The sequence below is a fragment of the Sabethes cyaneus genome, chromosome 2 (assembly GCF_943734655.1).
Source record: "Sabethes cyaneus chromosome 2, idSabCyanKW18_F2, whole genome shotgun sequence".
NCBI classification, from domain to species: Eukaryota; Metazoa; Arthropoda; class Insecta; order Diptera; family Culicidae; genus Sabethes; species Sabethes cyaneus.
In genome coordinates, this window is record NC_071354.1 from 77,444,203 (window position 1) to 77,463,966 (window position 19,764).

Consider the following 19,764-nt stretch of genomic DNA (forward strand, 5'->3'; position numbering starts at 1 on the left):
GACAGACAGACAGACAGACAGACAGACAGACAGACAGACAGACAGACAGACAGACAGACAGACAGACAGACAGACAGACAGACAGACAGACAGACAGACAGACAGACAGACAGACAGACAGACAGACAGACAGACAGACAGACAGACAGACAGACAGACAGACAGACAGACAGACAGACAGACAGACAGACAGACAGACAGACAGACAGACAGACAGACAGACAGACAGACAGACAGACAGACAGACAGACAGACAGACAGACAGACAGACAGACAGACAGACAGACAGACAGACAGACAGACAGACAGACAGACAGACAGACAGACAGACAGACAGACAGACAGACAGACAGACAGACAGACAGACAGACAGACAGACAGACAGACAGACAGACAGACAGACAGACAGACAGACAGACAGACAGACAGACAGACAGACAGACAGACAGACAGACAGACAGACAGACAGACAGACAGACAGACAGACAGACAGACAGACAGACAGACAGACAGACAGACAGACAGACAGACAGACAGACAGACAGACAGACAGACAGACAGACAGACAGACAGACAGACAGACAGACAGACAGACAGACAGACAGACAGACAGACAGACAGACAGACAGACAGACAGACAGACAGACAGACAGACAGACAGACAGACAGACAGACAGACAGACAGACAGACAGACAGACAGACAGACAGACAGACAGACAGACAGACAGACAGACAGACAGACAGACAGACAGACAGACAGACAGACAGACAGACAGACAGACAGACAGACAGACAGACAGACAGACAGACAGACAGACAGACAGACAGACAGACAGACAGACAGACAGACAGACAGACAGACAGACAGACAGACAGACAGACAGACAGACAGACAGACAGACAGACAGACAGACAGACAGACAGACAGACAGACAGACAGACAGACAGACAGACAGACAGACATTAGTATTTTTTGAATCGTATATGTTTTAACTCATTATAAACCCTTTATTAAGATCAAATAAATCCAAGCGATTTTAGAATTGTTACCTGCGCGTAAAATTCAATTTCCATTGCAGTCAAAATGTCGTAGAATGATATAGAATAGAATAACATTAATTTTATTGGAAAAGGTATGAATCCACCAACTTGTCCAGAACCAGATTTACGTACCATCGAAAAATCGAAAACCGTGACAGCTAATCCAACTCCAATTGAAAATGCAGTCCATGGTATATCCAGCAATGTGTTAAACATCGGTAGTATCAGCTCTTCAGACGAAGATCTTTTTGCTGCAATCGGCTGGACCTGAAGGACTTCCGACTATTGTGCTAAAATGATGTGCGAAGGCCTTACGTGCTCACTGAAACTAATTTCAATTACTTACTGTCGCAGGCGACATTCCCAACGCGTTGGATAAAGTCGATCATGTTTACCAACTTTTAAAAATCTTTTAAAAAGGCGACAAACAAAATATAGTAAATTATTGTGTAATTACTTCCCACTACGCGGGTTCTAAGCTTTTCGAAATATTAGTAGGCAACGTACTGTTGTCGGAGGAAAAAGTGTATATCTCATCGAACCAACATGTCAGGCAGATCGACAACTAAGAATTTAGTATAGTTCACATCGTATTGCATTAGGTTCATGGAAACAGGATCTCAAGTAGATAACGTGTATACAGATATAAAAGCGACATTTGAACTCTATCTGTAAAAATAGGAAGCCATGAATCACAAAGTTTTACTAATTGCTCGGGTGTACCACAAGGGAGTAACCTGGGGCCATTACCATTTTCATTATTTTTTAACGACTTCTGCTATGTAATACCTTCAGATCGATTTATTATTCATGCTGACGATCTTAAACTTTACTGTACAACACAGACGGCTGATTGTATTCGAACTACAACAACATCTGAATGGTTTCCTTGATTGGTGTGCTTGAAATGTGTTGGTCGTGAGTATGCCTAAGAGCCACTTAAGTGCGTTGTGATTTCATTTTCATGTGCGAAATATCCAATCTAATGAAATTACACTATATCCGAAGAGACAGTCAACAGAGTAATGGTAGATAGAGACTTAGGCGTACTCTTAGACATTCAAATGACTTTTAGAGATCATTATTCTGATATAATTGGCCAGGCGAATAGAAATTTTGAAACTTGGGATTTATTACACAGGTCTGCAAAAAATAATTTTTTTACAGATGCATGAGATACTTTAGGTGAATTATATATTTTTTGAGGTGCTGAATCCAAAACTGATTTCCGTTTCTCTCCATCACGTACAGATTTTTTGCAAATTATGCTTCTTATATGGAAAAGTCATAAATTGGGTGCAAAAATTATTACCACAGATTCGTAATAAAGACCCTAAATAAGGTCTTTTTTCTTGTTTTTGTAAATTTTTACTTAATAAATACAGGAAAAATACTACTGGACTGAAATATTTTACCTTTACTATTTTTTTCTCTTCAATTTTTTTCTTCTTCAGGGTTGCTTTACGCAGGTACGCTAACTTACGCATATTCAACTGCAGTGTCTCATAGAAGCAAAATCTGTAAAAAACATTTATGAAGCATTCGTATAGCTGAATGTAATCTACAATTTTGCTGAATAGAGTAGTGCGTTTTTTTTCATTTATAATAGAAACGGCCTTTAAACCTTATTATATAAATATAATGTTAGTTCGCGTTAAGGATGAAGTTGCAACACTATTACTACGTAAATACAACAGATAATGCAGTACTCCATTCAGAAAGATTGTAGATTGCGTACAGCTCTACAAATGTTTCACACATGACTTTTACCGAATTTGCTTCTATAAGGCAATACAGTTGACTGAGCACAAGTGGGAGTATTTGAGCGCACCAAATCTTCTACTTTAAAATAATATTCTTCATAGTTTCTCCATCATATATGGTTTTCTTCCAAAATATGGAAGGGTTTACATTAATAAATACAATTCTGATGTAATGTAAATGTAAATTACATTCGGGATATTTCTGCTGCTTTATGTCTAAAACCAACTTTCAAGATTATTCAACAAGTATTGCATGAAAACGTGACGTGATGGACAATTTTTGTTATTTTTTCTGAATTCAGTGGACAAAAATCTATAAGAATCAGTTGCAAAATCCCATGCAGTTTTTTGATGCAGACCTGTGTTATTAGTGTTGCCAAAGGGTTTACTAGCCCATATTGTTTCCGAGTTTGGAACGAGCAAATAGAATAGACTTCAATATGTGACTTTAGAGTTAAATAACAAATTGAAAGAAACTGTTTAAATAACCTAATGACATTAAATTACGTTGAAAAAGTAAAACCGTGAGAAGATGGTGGCCGGCACTTCTTCGTTTCAATATGGCATCGTATATGACTGACTGCTAAATTTGTTCATAACCAAGTAAGAAAACTTGCCCCTGCAAAAAAAACGTACAAATTGACAAACTTTTCCCATCAACACTTTGACTTTCTTTCGTCTATGATCTGCACTCTAAATCCCCGGTTCGCCTGCATTCTTCTGCGATGATAGCGGTGCAGGATGTGTTCTCAGTACAGTACTATTGTCTCCGATAGCTTCTTGCGGTAACGTGCCTGCAATAGACAATGACGAGAATCAAACTTTTCCTACTGCATAATTTTATCGCAGCATAAGTTCCTTAGTGCTACCAATTGAAACGAGATATCGCTAACAAAGGTATTGTTCGCATTGGCACATATATTAGTATTGTGCTGTTTGATTATGCATGAGCACTGATGATATTGCACTCCATGGTTGACTAGTGTTAGAAATATGAGTAATAATTTTAAGTACTTGAAATTTTTGTGGATGTATGGATACTATCACTGGTCTGCAATACTTCGGTGAAAATCGCTAGGGACACCTATACCCTTTATTAAATTAATATTTTTTGCTGCGTATAAATTTTTAAAACTTTTCAAATCTTCTCTGTTTTGCAGAACCCTCCATCAATCAGCGTTCGGTGAACCGAGCAGCGATAGACTAACCAGCAACAGCAGCAACGGTGTCAGCACGACGACGCAATGGTGCTGTACGAGAGGACAACGATCGACAGCTTTCTGTCACGGTACACGGCTGTCACCACGCTACCGGGCACCGGAACGACAGGCACGGGCACGGGCACGGTTGAGGATTTATTCCTTAACATCACCACGACGACGGTGGCCAGTACGGTCACCGTCGGAAACGATACGGACAACGGAGCGGAAACCGAACCCACCTACTCACTGGTACAAATCATCATCCTGGGTATTATCGCAACCGTGCTGAGTATACTGACGGTGGCCGGTAATGTGATGGTGATGATCTCGTTTAAGATCGACAAACAATTGCAAACAATCAGCAACTATTTTTTATTCTCGCTCGCAATTGCGGATTTTGCGATCGGACTGATATCGATGCCCTTGTTCTCGGTTACGACCCTGCTGGGTTACTGGCCGTTGGGGCCCCACATATGCGACACGTGGTTGGCCCTGGACTATTTGGCGTCGAATGCGTCCGTGTTGAATTTGCTCATCATTAGCTTTGATAGGTACTTTAGCGTTACTAGGCCTCTAACATATCGAGCAAAGCGTACAACGACCCGAGCAGCGATTATGATTGGTGCCGCGTGGGGCATCAGCTTACTGCTATGGCCACCGTGGATATACAGCTGGCCCTATATTGAGGGCAAACGGACGGTGCCGGAGAAAGAATGCTACATTCAGTTCATCGAGACCAACCACTATATTACCTTCGGAACGGCGATAGCAGCCTTTTACGTGCCAGTGACGGTTATGTGCTTTCTGTACTACCGGATATGGAGAGAGACGAAAAAGCGACAGAAGGATCTGAAAAACCTTACTGGTGACCGGAAGAAAGATTCCTCCAAGCGGTCCAATTCAAGGTAAGTTGCACTGCGATGTGTAGTGGAATTATTCAAATTTGCAGCAGTCAGGCGGGAAAGAGAAGCCAAAGCTCATGTTGCCGGTCCGTTCAGTGTTCTTGCAAATTCATGCGGAATGGCAGTCCATTTGCGCGTGGAATTGTTTTCCTCGAACCTGAGTCTAAGTGCCGATTAGAATCGTGAGGCTTGACGTGCTTCACAATAGTTCTCTTTCTCTGGTGCGGCCCGAAGGAAGCGATTCAGCATAATTGCTACCGTTTATGCTTCCGACCGATTTCGATCGGTCTAGGACGGAGGAAGCGCGATTAAAATTCTTCTCGATGCCGCAAGGTCCGTTTTTGTTCCGCCCATTTTCACCTACCTTTCTGGCTCGCAGGAGCTTGTTGTAACTGTTGTTGAACATTTTTGAAATTAAACTCTGACAAACAATGGCGGAAGCGGGCAGATGCCGCACCGGCAGTCGTAAAATACGGGATTTTTATTGCTTCGAGAAAGCTTGTTGTACAAAGTGTAACTGCCGGAAACGTAGTACCTACCTACCTACCTACCTCTTCGACCGGCTAGAGAGGGTGTAGTTTGTTTTAAATTACGTTAGCAGTATTTATGGTGCGACAAACGTTTCCGGTCAGCTGCAGATGTGGCTTGCAGGATAACGAGTTCACGGCAACAGCAGCAGCAATAAATTGAATATTTTGTTTTTCAAAGTTTATATATAAATATACAGGCGGGGTAATTCATTAACAGTTAAATGGCTACACACTTAAACGATTCGGTAAAATTTACCGAAATCTAAACAGCTGAACGTTCGGTAAAAATTTTTATTGCACCATACATTACTAATGATCTGTAAACGTCGATTGGCACCATCGAAATTTTTACCGAACGTTCAGCTGTTTAGAATTCGGTAATATTTTACCGAATTCGGTGCTTTTTGTTAAGTGTGTAACGAATGTAACGGTATGGCGTTAATGGTTGTTGAAGACTCTGTAGCTAAACAAACTTGAAGGAATAGAAAAGATTAATTTTCTTAGAGTTAGAGTAGTTAATAACCCACACAATGACGAAAAAAGTTTGAAAAAAAATCTGGTGTTCTCTTGGAGACTGGCCGGCCTTGAATTATTTAAGTACTGTTTTTGGATTTTAATTCTTTAACTATGACTGGTCCGTGGCACAAAATTTCATCCTCCGATTCAAACCTGTACGAAAATTTTGCCCTTCTTTCACATTTTATTTAAAAAATAGCGTTGTATTGTACCACATTCCAACCGTTAAGCTTTCTTTACATGATGGTGTGTCTAAAACCACGCAAGAATTTTTATCACTCCAGAACTTATATAAAGATGCTTAAATTAATATAAATGAATTTTGACTATAATAGGTGCCGGCTAGTCCTCTGTTTCTCGGAGATAGCCGGATCGCTTTTTGTACTAACAGTCTTGGACTTAGTTGTGACGCATGCTTTCCTCACTCGCAGTCACTTTTCCGAACTGAAAACTAAAGGATAGCCCACAGGTATCGGTAACCCTAAGATTTATTTAGATAAATCATAAGAAAAATTGCAAAAAAGTATTCGAAATTTTTATTTGTTCTGATGAATTGCTGTCTGCTATCTTCTTTTCAAGATGATTTCATTCAAACGTGGGTCTTGGTTAATCGTTAGGTGACTATTTCGCCTGGTATCTCACGAACGAATAGTGTATAATTGTCTTCCAATGCCCTAGTCGTGTCCCGTATAGACAAAAAAAGTCTGGAGGTATCAAATCACTCGACCTAAGAAATCTGGTTTGCTATGAGCAGGGATGGTTGTAACTTTTGTAGTTACGGCGCTACAATGCTAGTACCTCTTTAGTAACTAAATGAACGTTCATTTAGTTACTAATGAGGTACTAGCATTGTAGCACCGTAACTACAGCAACACTTTATTCAGCAAAATTGTAGATAATAACTTGTTGTACAAATGTCCCATACATCAATTTGTCAAATTTTGCTCGGCTGAGACGGTAATGTCAAATGAATCAAAATTGAGTCAAAGTGATCGAACCATCCCTACACTGATAATAAAACTTGGTTTATAGTACGAAAACAAGCGTTTGCTTTTACGAATTTTTTCGTTATTTTCGACCACGAAGTAGATTCGTAAAATCAATCCTGAATGTTTTGTACATATTAACAAAGCTACATTCGTACGAATTATTGCATTTTACAAAATGGTTCGTAGATTTTACGAATGCACGAAAAGGCTGTCGATAAAAATAGTACTAGATTTCACTATTTTCCGATAGGTGTCAGTATGCTACATTACCGACACCTGTCGAAAAATAGAGAAATCTTTATTATCTCTGAAAAAACTGATTTTATCGGGAATCGAACTGAGGTCGTTGCCGCAAACCACAGAACCACAGCTACTGTATACCAAGAAGGACATAATTGCACAAGTCTATTTTCTCTTCAAACAATCTTCGCATCCCGTTTTCGTCGATAATGATGCCAGACAACAACCGTGCACCAAATGGGTCTTGATGCTAGACAACCACGAATGTGCTTTCGTAAAAAATACGAACCATTCGTAATAACAACATTTGCGATAGACAATAAGCCTACGAATGTTTTTAAATGATATGAAATTATTTGTGCCAGCTATGAATATAGTTTTACGAATGTTTTTTCAAAAACAATACGAAACTATATTCTCAGTATATGAGAGATTGAAAACTCAACAAACTCGTCTATTAATTGGTCCATTATATATCGTATTGTGTGGCAGGTAGCGCCATTTAGATTGAATATTTTCATTTGGGGCAGAGCAGTACCCTGACTATTGATTCGATAGCGAGTCAACATGGTGGCCACCTTTCTTTCTAGTAAAATGCGGAACTTCAAATTCAGACCAAATTCTAAGTTCAGGTCCGGGGGGGGGGGGGGGGGCCTGTAGCCGCAAGGTTACCCAGCCTGCTTTGACAAGCGAGTGGTCGTGGGTTCGAATCTTAGTAGAATCAGGCCATTCGATGTTAAGTGTCTTTAGCATGGGTTTATTCTCAGGCCCCTCCACATCCTTCCTACTGCATTCTGCATTTACTAACAATGAAAGCCTCTTGCCAGGGCAAGTTATAAGAGTGGTACTTGCTTGAGGTGCGAATGAAGCCTCTTGTTCAAAGGCAAATTATAGCTTGTTCCGCTTCCTGGTTCTAGGAACGAGATTGGTAATGCATAAGTAGTAAGGAACACATACATACACACATACACACCCTCACTCTGTGCTGAACTCTGCTTTACTTTAGTCGGGACTGGTTATAAGAATGAAACTTACTCGAGGTGCGAATGAAGCCTCTTGTCAAAGGACAAATTGTAATTATTCTCCGCACTTCCTGGCTCTAGAGCTAGATTGGTTGAAAAGTAATAAGAAGCGTAGAAGGAAAAAGGAGTGAAAACACACCGACACTTTAAGCACGGATAATAAGCAGTTCGCTCACTCTATAGCGATACTGCAATAATAACGAAGTGCGGAACAACACCTGGATAAGATCACAATAGATCAAAATGCTGGTCGTAGTGATAATATCCACGCACACAAAAAAAAGCTCAGGTCCAAATGCAAGTTTAGATCCAAATCCAAGCTCAGATTGAAGTCCAACTTAAGAACCAAGTCCAACTTCAGAACCAAGTCCAAATCGAAGTTTGAATTGAAGTCCAAGTTAAGATCCAAGTCTTAGATGCAAGTACAACTTCAACTCCAAATCTACCTTCAGATCCAAGTGTAACTTCAGATCCAAGTTGGTGGATTTCAAATCAATTTCGCCGATTTTGCCGACTAATAAGCCGCACCATGTGGTGCATTTTTTAGTATGCATTGGCAGTAGTTGTGAGCCCTCACACCAAATGCGACCATAGACTTCGATTGGACTAAGACTTGGATTTAATGTTGAACTTGAATCTGAAATCGGACTTGCATCTAAGCTTGCACTTGTATTTGAACTTGAACTTGGAATTCGATCTAAATATGGAGTTGGACGTTGATTTGGATTTGAACTTTGGCTCAGATCCGAAGTTTAATTTACTTTTGAAGTTGAATTTTGATCTGAACTGGGACTTAGATCTTAACTTAAACTTGAGCTTGGATCTGAACTTGGACTTGAATTGGAGTTTGGACTTGGATCTGAAATCGAACTTGGATTTGAAGTTACACTTGGATCTGAAGGTGATTTGGAGTTGAAGCTGTACTTGCTTCTAATCTTAGACTTTGATCTTAACTTGGACTTCAATTCAAACTTCGATTTGGACTTGGATCTGAAGTTGTACTTGGTTCTTAAGTTGGACTTCTGAGCTTGGATTTGGATCTAAACTTGGATTTGGGCCTGAACTTAGAATTAGGTCTGAATTTGAAGTTGGACTTGGATTTGTAGTTAAATTTGGATCTAAAATAGTGCTTTGATCTGAAGGTGAATTTGCATCTAATGTTGGACTTGGATCGTAAGTTGGACTTCGATCTGAAGTTGGACTTTGATCTTAACCTTCCTAATGCATTAGAAAAAAGTTACATATTATGCATTAAGGGTCGAAAACGACCCAAGTTTTGAAATTGCTCTCATTCATCCATTTTCAATCCGAATTTCGTTTTCTTTACCTCGTTTGAAAGCTATGGCCAAAAACTAGCACCCAAAGTATGTTGGGGAATATTTGTTGACTGATGGCCACTTCTGCGTCGGTTCCGGAACACCCACTACCAGGTCCCGGGGAACATTTTTATATTTTGAGATAATTCATTTTGCGGCACATCAAATCACATTGGCTTGATAAAATAAGATTAATGGAAGTACAATGGGAACATTTTGGACCCAAGCGGCCATTTCCTCATTGGTTCTGGAACATCCGGTACCCGGTTTTTGAGGACAATTTTAAATTTTAGGATGATTTATCTTGCGACACGTCAAATTACATCAGCTTGATAACGTAAGACTATTGAAAGTATAATAAAGACATTTTGAAGGCAAATGGCTACATCAGCATTGGTCCCGGAACATCCGGTACCCGGGTTTTGGGGCCATTTTTGTATTTAGGATAACCCATCTTGCGACACATCAAATCACATCGGCTTGATTAAATAAGACTGATGAAAATAAAATAAGGTCATTTAGAAGCCACATGGTCATTTTACCATCGGTTCCGCAACATCCGGTACCTGGTTCCGCGGGATATTTTTGGATTATGAAATAATTCATCTTGCGGCTCATCAAATCACAACGCCTTGATCAAATAAAACAGTTACAAGAGCTATGGGGACCATTTGAAGACAAATGGCCATTTCATCATTGGTTCCGGAACATCGGGTGCACGGTTTATGAGAACATTTTTGGATAGGATAATTCATCATGCGCCACATCAAATCACATTGGCTTGATGAAATAACACTAATGGAAGTATAATGGAAAAATTTTGGAGCCAAAATTACCATTTCACCATCGGTTCTGGACTATCCGGTATCCGGGTTTTGGGGACATTTTTGGATTACAGGGTAATTCATCTGCCCCGAGTTACCCCGTTTTACGGTTCATTATAAATACCGGGTGCGACTGACGCCATTATACATTATATATTATATACTTATAGACATTATACTTCCATTGTTGTTATTTTATCAACGCGATCTGATTTGAGGTGCCGCATGGTGAATTATCTCAAAAGCCAAAAATGTCCCCCGAAACTGGTACCGGATGACCCAGTACCGATGGTAAAGTGGCCATTTGGCTTCTAAATGACATTGTTTTACTTCCATCAGTCTTATTTTATCAAGTCGATGTGATTTGATATGTCGCATTATGAGTTATCCTAAAATACAAAAATGTCCCCAAAAACCGGGTACCGGATGTTCCAGGACCGATGCTGATGTGGCCATTTGCCTTCAACATGTGTTTATTATACTTTCAATAGTCTTATGTTATCAATGAGATGAAATTTGACGTGCCGCAATAGAAATCATCCTAAAATTCAAAAATGGCCTCAAAAACCAGGTACCGGATGTTCCGTAACCGATGGGGAAGTGGCCATTCGGGTCCAAAATGTCCCCATTGTACTTCCACTAGTCTTATTTTATCGAGCCAATGTGATTTGATGTGCCGCAAAATGAATTATCTCAAAATATAAAAATGTTCCCCGGGACCTAGTAGTGGGTGTTCCGGAACCGACGCAGAAGTGGCCATCAGTCAACAAATATTCCCCAACATACCTTGGGAATTCGATTGAAAATGGATGAATGAGAGCAATTTCAAAACTTGGGTCGTTTTCGACCCTTAATGCATAATATGTAACTTTTTTTGCTGTGGCTCTTCTAGATGTCGCTGAAAGCTGAAACTCCCCCACAATGCTAATTTTCCAAAGTTAGGAAAAGTCAGAAAATTTCAAGTCTCTAGCTCGTACCGTTACTGAGTATCAAGCTTTGTAAGTATGCCGATGGGTCGAAAACGACCCCAATGCACTAGGAAGGTTAACTTGGATTTGGATGGTAACTTAGATGTGAACATGGACTTGAACTTTGACCTACACTTTAGAGATGGTCGGGTAGCGGAAAATTTGCCTGAAACCCGCACCCGTACCCGTACCCGCCGGGTCGGGTCGGGTTCGGGTATTGAAAAAAAAATAATTTGCGGGTTCGGGTCGGGCACGGGTTCTTAATTTTTGTTTTTGAAACCGGGTACGGGTCGGGTCGGGTATCTCTATTGACTACATTTAACACTAAAGATGGTCGGGTACCCGGGCCCGTCCCGTACCTGACGGGTTGCGGTAGGGTTCGGGTATCAAAAATAATAAATTTGCGGGTTCGGGTCGGGTACGGGTTTTTAATTTTTTTCTTGATCGGGTACGGGTCGGGTCCGAGTATTCAAATTTTCATACCCGACCATCTCTACTACACTTGTCTTTGGATTAGGACTTGGATCTAAAGTTGGATTTAAGTCGGATTTGGATCTCAATTTGGACTTGGATGACTTGGATCTGAACTTGGACTTTGACTTGAATTTGAAGTAGGACTCGGATTTGAAGTTGGAGTTGAAACTCAACTTGAACTCGGATCTCAACTTGGATTTGGCTCCGTCTTAGATATCGCTACTGGAAAGATTACCCGCATAAACTACATATTAAATTCTACTATATCATGCATCTGAAAGGATGGAGTTCATGGAATAGCTAACACCATATCCACGTCTAAGGTCCGTCGTCGAAGCCCGAGATAAACCCCTAACTCGAGTTCAGGCCCAAGTCCAAGATTTTGATCTAAAGTTGGAATTGGATCTACACTTGAACTTCGATCTGAAGTTGAACTTGGATTTGAAGTTAGACATAAATCTGAACATACATTTGGATCTGAATTTAGACTTGGGCTTGGATATGAACTTGTACTTGGATCAGAGCTTATATGAACTAGGACTTAGATTTGAACTTGAGCTTAGATTTGAAGTTGGACTTGAATCTAAAGCAGGACTTGAACTTGGTCTTCGGCTTGGGCATTGGGTTAGACTTAGACTTAGACGTGAACATGACCTTGGCCATAGCTCCGACGATCTCCTTCCTTCCAAGTGACTTCCAGGATGTAGTAGGAATATGTAGTTTGTTCGGATGTCTTTCTAGCAACAATATCTATGTCGGATTACCACTGGTGGGGTCAAATTTAGATCGAAGAAAAACAGCTAACGGCGGGAAGAGAGGCTTACTCACATTCTTGTCGAAAGATCACCTTTTTAAGCCAAATTATTTATCCATGTCAACGTTTGCTGCGTTCATTATAACAGTTTTTTGCTGCTATTATGAAGTATACTAAAGTTCAACACCAAAAACATTTTTTAAGCGTGGCCAGTTTGCCATATTCTAGTATTTGGTGTTAGCTCGTAGTAGTAGTAGTAGTAGTAGTAGTGGAAAGCCACCATCATTTCAAGGACTTGCCAATGTATGTGGGTAGAATTACAGTAGATCCAAATTTGATTATCAAATGAATTTCACATTAATGCTGTTACAGAAGGGCCAAAAGGGATTGGGCGGACCCACAAGCAGAGGCACTTGTGCGCATTCCGGGGTTATAAGAGTCGTCTTCCAGCATTAGGATCCTTCCATGTAATAATCAATTTCGCTATACCAACTTTAACCCACGTGATGATTTGTTTGTTTTGAATTGAGAAGTGCCATATTTGCTTCAGACCTTAAGGATTCAGGTTGGCAATCCACTCCGTCATCCAGCCTTCCACATTTATGATATCAATAATAATACTGTTAATATACACACTTAAAAAAAAGCGCCGAAGTCGGCTAAATTTTGCTGAGATTTGGACAGCCGAGCGTTCGGTAAAATTTTTTATGATGCCAAACGTTAGTAAGGATCCGTAAACGTCGATTTGCAAAACCGAAGTTTTTACCAAACACTCGGCTGTCCAAATCTCGGCAAAATTTAGCTGACTTCGGCGCTTTTTTTTAAGTGTGTATGATATGATATTAAGATGAAATGTGGTATAAATGATAAAAATAGAACAATCTCACCAGCAGTCCTTCGTATGGAATAGAGTAGCGTCCTTTGGGTTCCATAAATGCTTCTTATTTAATTTTAATTTTTAAAAGTTAATTTAATTTTTCATTCTGGTATCCATGTGCAGTATTAAAACTCGTTTTGGCCAGTTTTTACTATATAGCAGGAGATGCTTCATAAGCTAAAACGAAAAAAATAATTAAAATAACTTATTAGGCTTACCTATTAGCTAGGCCGTGTGGCTCCGCCGTCTGCCCAAAACCGCGGTTTTGAGACCAGGCAGCCGGGAACCACCCAGCAACGCACCTCCTAGCTTGGCTACTCAACAGAGCATTACCAGGTATGGCCACGTGGAGGCGCTAGGTAGGGGCTTGGGATGGCTAGAGCTATATTGGACGCTCATTTGCCTTCCCCATTTCATACCCATATTCTAGTATTTGGTGTTAGCTCGTAAACAAAAATTCATCAAAGTAGAGTGTTTCGCAGAATGAAAGTTATTATCAGTCGGTTTTCCTGTCACAGGAAGCAACTAAAATGATTCTACTATAAATTGAGATTGACTAACTGAATAGATTTATTTTGTTAAAGCAACCAGTTTCCGAAAATTGCAAAATTTCACTGGTGCGTTGATTTTCTCCACCATCATGCGCGATAAAATTTATTGCGCACATGCTGGAAACGAACTAGGACTGCTTAAAATTCAAGTTGACAAAGCTGGCGAACTGATTTAGCTTTTACCAGAGCGAAAAGCGCTTTACCAAATTATAGCGGTGACTGTCAAGCACCGAAAGCTTAATCGGTTTTATAGCTGCTTTCAGCAGAGCGTGATACGACTACTTGAGCTGATAACTCGATTCTTAAAGAGGTTATGAAAACATTCTGAGGAGTGGGCCACTTGCTCATAAAGCAGTTATAGCGGTCATCAGTAAGTTGTGGTAAAGCTCATATTAACGGTTTTATGGAATTGGTCATGCAAACCACTGTACAAACGTAATAAAACTTGTAATTGTTACTTGGGTTCTCAGTTTGAAGTGTGATGATTTGTGGTCAATGACCTAGAATTGTGAAACCACTGTGGTTATTTTTGGTTATTAAACTGAACCATTTTGGCTTCCATAACTTGACTGCAAAATCGTGTTTGTGTTTGTCAAATTGGTGTTGTTTGAGGTTGTGACTTTAGAACTTACGGAGACAAGCCGTGATTGTTCTTGCACTCCTTCACAGTACGGACGGAGAGCTTTGAGGGCAGTTTCCAGGGGCATTTAGATCGTGAAGTTCATAAAATTATCACAAATGTATGAGTTCAAAGATAGGCGTCAAAGTGGTTTCCGTCTCAACAATGGTACTGATGAAACTAAAAACATTGGAAAAACTTGCATAGATGCGACCATAAAATTGATGCCAGTAAAGACTGTACTTAAAAAAAAAATTGGCTCTCATAAGGTTTAGGGAAATTATGGTGGGTTTGTTCTCCAATACCTCAGGCACAGACAAACCGGTACCGATCAAATCGTTATTTCAAATTTGGGCTTAGTTGGAAATGTCTCCGTTTTGGTCAAAGTGGCGCTTTTTGACGAAAGAACGGGAATTCCCCATAAAAAATACTTGCTCCTTCGAGGAATACCCATGTTGCTATTTGATATTTGGGAATGTCGATCATAGATGGTGCTAGTGTTCAGGCTAAATGTGAGGAACGATAATTTTTGTAGATTTTTCTTCCAAGAGTTATGTTTGTTTGTCTGTGCCTTAGGTATTCAACGAAGTCTGGTTTTCATGATCGCCTCGGACTTCTTAATCGGGCGGAATTTCGGAGAGTTCGGTGGATTGGCGTCCTGCCTCGGCAACTACTTTGTGTCCGCCTTGAAAAGAAAAAAGGGTAAAAGAAGTAAACTGGAAAAAGAAAGAGGGCAAACGAGGAAATTGAACAGAAAAGCACGAAGAACGGAATAGAAAAGAAGAAAAATGAAATAAAAGAAGGAAGAATCCCAAATAAGACGAAAAAATGAGGATAAACTTGACAGAAAAAGAGAAGAAAAACGAGATAAAAACGAGATAAAAACGAGAAAAAGAGGAAAAGAAAACAATGAAAAAATAAAAAAAAACAGAAAAGCAAGACATAATAAGAGACAGAACGAAGCTGATGAACGAAAAAGAAACGAACGACGAGGAACGAAAAACGAAAACGAGTTGAAAATCGAAAAAAGACGAAAACCGCAAACGAAGCAAGCAAAAAATCGAAAAGGCACAGAAAATACCAAAGAACGAAGATAAGAGAAGAAACGAAGCAAAACACGGGTACAAACCGAAGAAGAACGATGAAAGACAGAACAGATAAAACTTGGGCCTTGGAAAAAGGGCGAAAAACAGAACAGAAAAACTAAAAAAGGAACTGAAAAAGACGAAACAGCAGGCAGAAAAAGGAAAAAACGAAAGGGAAAAAGGGAGAATAAGAGGGAAAACTAGAGTATAAACAGAAAACGGAACAGAAAATAAAAAAAAACAAAAAACAAAAAGAAGAAATGCAAGAGAGGAAAAAGACTACTGATAGGGGAACCGCCAACAACGGGAAGAAGAGATCAGACGGGATATAAAGGGTGAAATAAGGAACAAAACACGGGAAAGTGGAATAACGAGGTCAGGCATAGAAGAAAAAAGAAGAGAAAAAGAAGAAAAGAAAACAGGAAAAACGAACTGAAGAAAAAGTTAAAACGGAAGAGAAGAAGACGAAAAACAAAAAATGAAAAGGAAAAAGAGCGAAAAGAGCAAAAAGTAGCAGCAAAAAGAGGAAAACGGTGTTGACGAAGACGAAAAATGAGAAGGAAAGAAAATAAAGAGATAGAAAAATATGAAAATTGGAAACGAAAGAAAATGAAAAAAGAGAAGAGAAAAGACTGAAAACGGGAAAAGAAATAGCAAAAAACAAGTGAAAAGCAAAGAGAAAAACAGGACTGAAAATAAAAAAAAATAGAACAGAAAACGTAGTAAAACTGAACAATGATACAGAAAACACGGGATAGTAAATAAAGGAAAAACGAATGAAAAATGAGAGCAAAAATCAAGGAAACGGTATAAAAACAAAAAGTGAAAAAATTTACCAGTAAAGGGTTTACCCCTTAACAGAAAAGTATAACAGAAAAGAGGTAAAACGTGTATGAGAGTAAAATGAAGAATGCCTTTTAATTGTCTTTTAATTAGGGCATTGAAGGACATTGTCGGAATGCTTCTAATTAGAATTATTGGGCCTACTCTGTTTTCATGTTACCTGTACCTAAAGAACCATTGTACTGTATATTGGTAAGAGTTATTGATTATTTCTCCCCTAGGGTAGGCCCAGAGGGTAGGCCCAAAATAGAAACATGCCGAAAAACTAGTGCCGCAACCTTGCAAGTAAAACTTCGTGTCCATACCCGGTTTGAAGTAAAATTTCAAGTTCCAATTAGACCAAATTCAAGTCTAGTTTAATGTCCAATGTCAAGTTCAATTGCTTGACTGATTTTAAACCCAATTTTAAGTCTAATTTAGTTCCAATTTAGGTTCAATTTTAAGCCAATTTTAGGTCTGATTTCAAGTTCAATTTCAATTCCAATTTTAAATTCAATTTTGATCATAATTTCAAATCTGCGTCAATCGTCTGAAGTTTTTGGAGTGTCTTAGTAGAATACGAAATCTGAAATAAAAGAAAAGAAGAAAACATTTCCAAATTAAATTCTACTCTTAATATGCGTCAATCGTGCCTCCACCCGTCTGAATTTGCGCTAATTTTAATATTTAAGACATCGAAAACGGTTTGCCTGCTAGATAGTCCGTCGCGTTTTTCGTGGAAATAATATGATACTACATTGCTGGTGGGTATTTTATCTATTTGTTTTCATCCGTGTTCGATGCTTCGGTAGGGGATGTTTACATTCGTTTTTTATACCTACCTAATTATATTTTGCTTAAATTGTTGCTGTGGGGCAAAATTCCATCGCACGTGAGAAGAGCCTGAACTGTCACTGCTTCTATTCTCATTTTTATGATAGATGTTGAAAATAGAATGGCCAGGTTATATAGGTGTAAATAGATATTTGTTTGCCCGACACCTAATAATAATCATTGATTTCTATCACGCATCATGTTGACAGACAGTGTCTGTGCGTATGTGTGCATGTGTGCATTGCGATTCTATTCTGTTCGATTCACCTGCGGCGAGAATGTGTTTCAATAATAGATCGTCTCATAGATATCAGAATAAAATACCTGCTGAACAGTGGGCGTCCCGCAGATTCGAATTTATCCGACTGAGCAAACATTTAGTGATCTGAATAATATTCACTGCGTCGTGGGAATCGGCAATTGCTGGTAGATGTCTTTTTTTTCTCTAGAAAACTTTTTAAGAAGTTCGCATGAAAATGAGAATAATTACAGTTTTTTTGTTGTATTTTTTTTTGTTGGTTTTACGCTTCATAAAATTTCATATAATTTAAGTTTGGTATAACACTGCATCGATTTAATGCAAAATAAATAAATTCGGCAAGCAAAATATGTACAACATTCACCCACTGGAAACAACATTACGCAATGCTTACGAATTCGGTATTGTTCCTGGCAGCTCAGCCACCCGATTTGACCCGAAAAATGAGCAACTAAGAGGAAATTTTTGCAATTTGAATTTACAGCATTTAATGCTGAATAGTGTTTCCTGATATTTACGCAACGATGAAGTTATTGCAAAATGTATGTGTACCACATCAAGCGTGATGTGCAGATGAGTCAGACGAATGGAAATCAGCAGCAGCACATAAAGGTTTCCATGGGGTCATGAACATTAAACTACCATAGTGTGTGTGTTTTTTCATCTATAAAGTGCATTTATTTTCCCGCAAACTATCTCTATAATGCTATAAAATAGCGTAACGATATCCGGAAGGAATGTTTATCGTTTCATTAAGATTATTTTACGCGTTATTTGCTCCAGCACCACCCTATATCATCAGTGTGTTGCAAGCAGGTTGTGACCGCACAAGGGGGTGAAGCCTTTGGCTGATTATATGGTAAATTTAATTAAATTTGCAATTCCTGTCTGCTGATAATAATTTATCGATCCCATGTAGAGAGTGCTATCAATTTATCGAGCTACTCGGAAACAGTTGCTGTAATTCGGAACAGCTGTCTCCAGATCGCTAAGCTTTATGTGTAATTTTAATTTCAAATGGGGGTAGAAACCCATTATGGAATGAATGTGTGACTTTAAACTGCAGAATGGACAATAACGTGGGACATTAACATTCGTAACATATGTTGCGGTTGTATCATAAAATTTTAAAATAGTGGACAATGGTGGCCTTTCGTCTTCCCAGGTCAACACTGGAAACAAAAGTATTGAGTACAACCCAAGTAGTACACTTTAGGTCCATTTAGTTGAAGTAACCGAATTACGACTGAAATTAGTCATATTTCGGTTACCGAAACAACTTTATAACAACCGTGCTGGTAGGGATTCTATACCTATACCTATACCTAACTATACCTATAAAAATAGATTTCTGTCTGTCTGTCTTTCCGTACGTTCCTTATAGAATCAAAAACTACTGAACCGATCGACGTGAAAATTTGCATGTAGGGGTTTTTGGGGCCAGGGAAGGTTTTTATGATGGTTAGAGACCCCTGCCCCCACTAAGAGGGAGGCTCCCTTACAAATCTATACCAATAAAAATGGATTTCCGTCTGTCTGCCTGTATGTTCCTTATAGAATCGAAAACTACTGAACCGATCGGCGTGAAAATTTGGATGTGGAGGTTTTTGGGGCCATAAAAGGTTCTTATGATGGTTAGAGACCCCTCCCCCACTATGAGAGGGGATACATATCTATACCTATAAAAATGGATTTCTGTCTGTCTGCCCGTATGTTCCTTATAGAATCGAAAACAGAACCGATCGGCGCGAAAATTTGCAAGTAGGGGTTTTTGGGGCTGGGGAAGGTTCTTATGATGGTTAGAGACCCCTCCTCTAAATAAGAGGGGGGGCTGCCATACAAATAAAACACAAGTTTCTGCATAACTAGAGAATTAATCTCGCAAATGGAATCAAATTTGGCATGTGGGTGTTTTTGGATTTTTTCTATAGTGAATTGAGATCCTCTTTAAGAAGGAACTATGACCCTCCCCCTTTTAAGAGGGGGAGCTTCCATACAAATGACATACAAATTTCCTCATAACTTAAGAACTAATCAATCAAATAGAACTAAATTTGGCATGTGGGGGTTTTTGAAGGCAAGAATCGTTTCTATGATGAATTAGGACCCCTTCCTTTTTCAGGAAGGGGGGCTCCCATACAAATGAAATACAAATTTCATCATAACTCTAGAACT

The 19,764-nt window shown here is 39.3% G+C and overlaps 1 protein-coding gene across 1 annotated transcript in view; it reads left to right on the top strand.

Annotated features, from left to right (window-relative positions):
- The first annotated feature begins 4,049 nt into the window (after positions 1-4,049).
- The window catches only part of LOC128735613 (muscarinic acetylcholine receptor DM1), a 60,928-nt gene continuing 45,213 nt past the window's right edge, over positions 4,050-19,764 (top strand). Inside the window, exon 1 of the mRNA XM_053830096.1 lies at positions 4,050-4,912. Coding sequence (XP_053686071.1) covers positions 4,050-4,912 — 863 coding nt within the window. The remainder of the gene's footprint in view (positions 4,913-19,764) is intronic.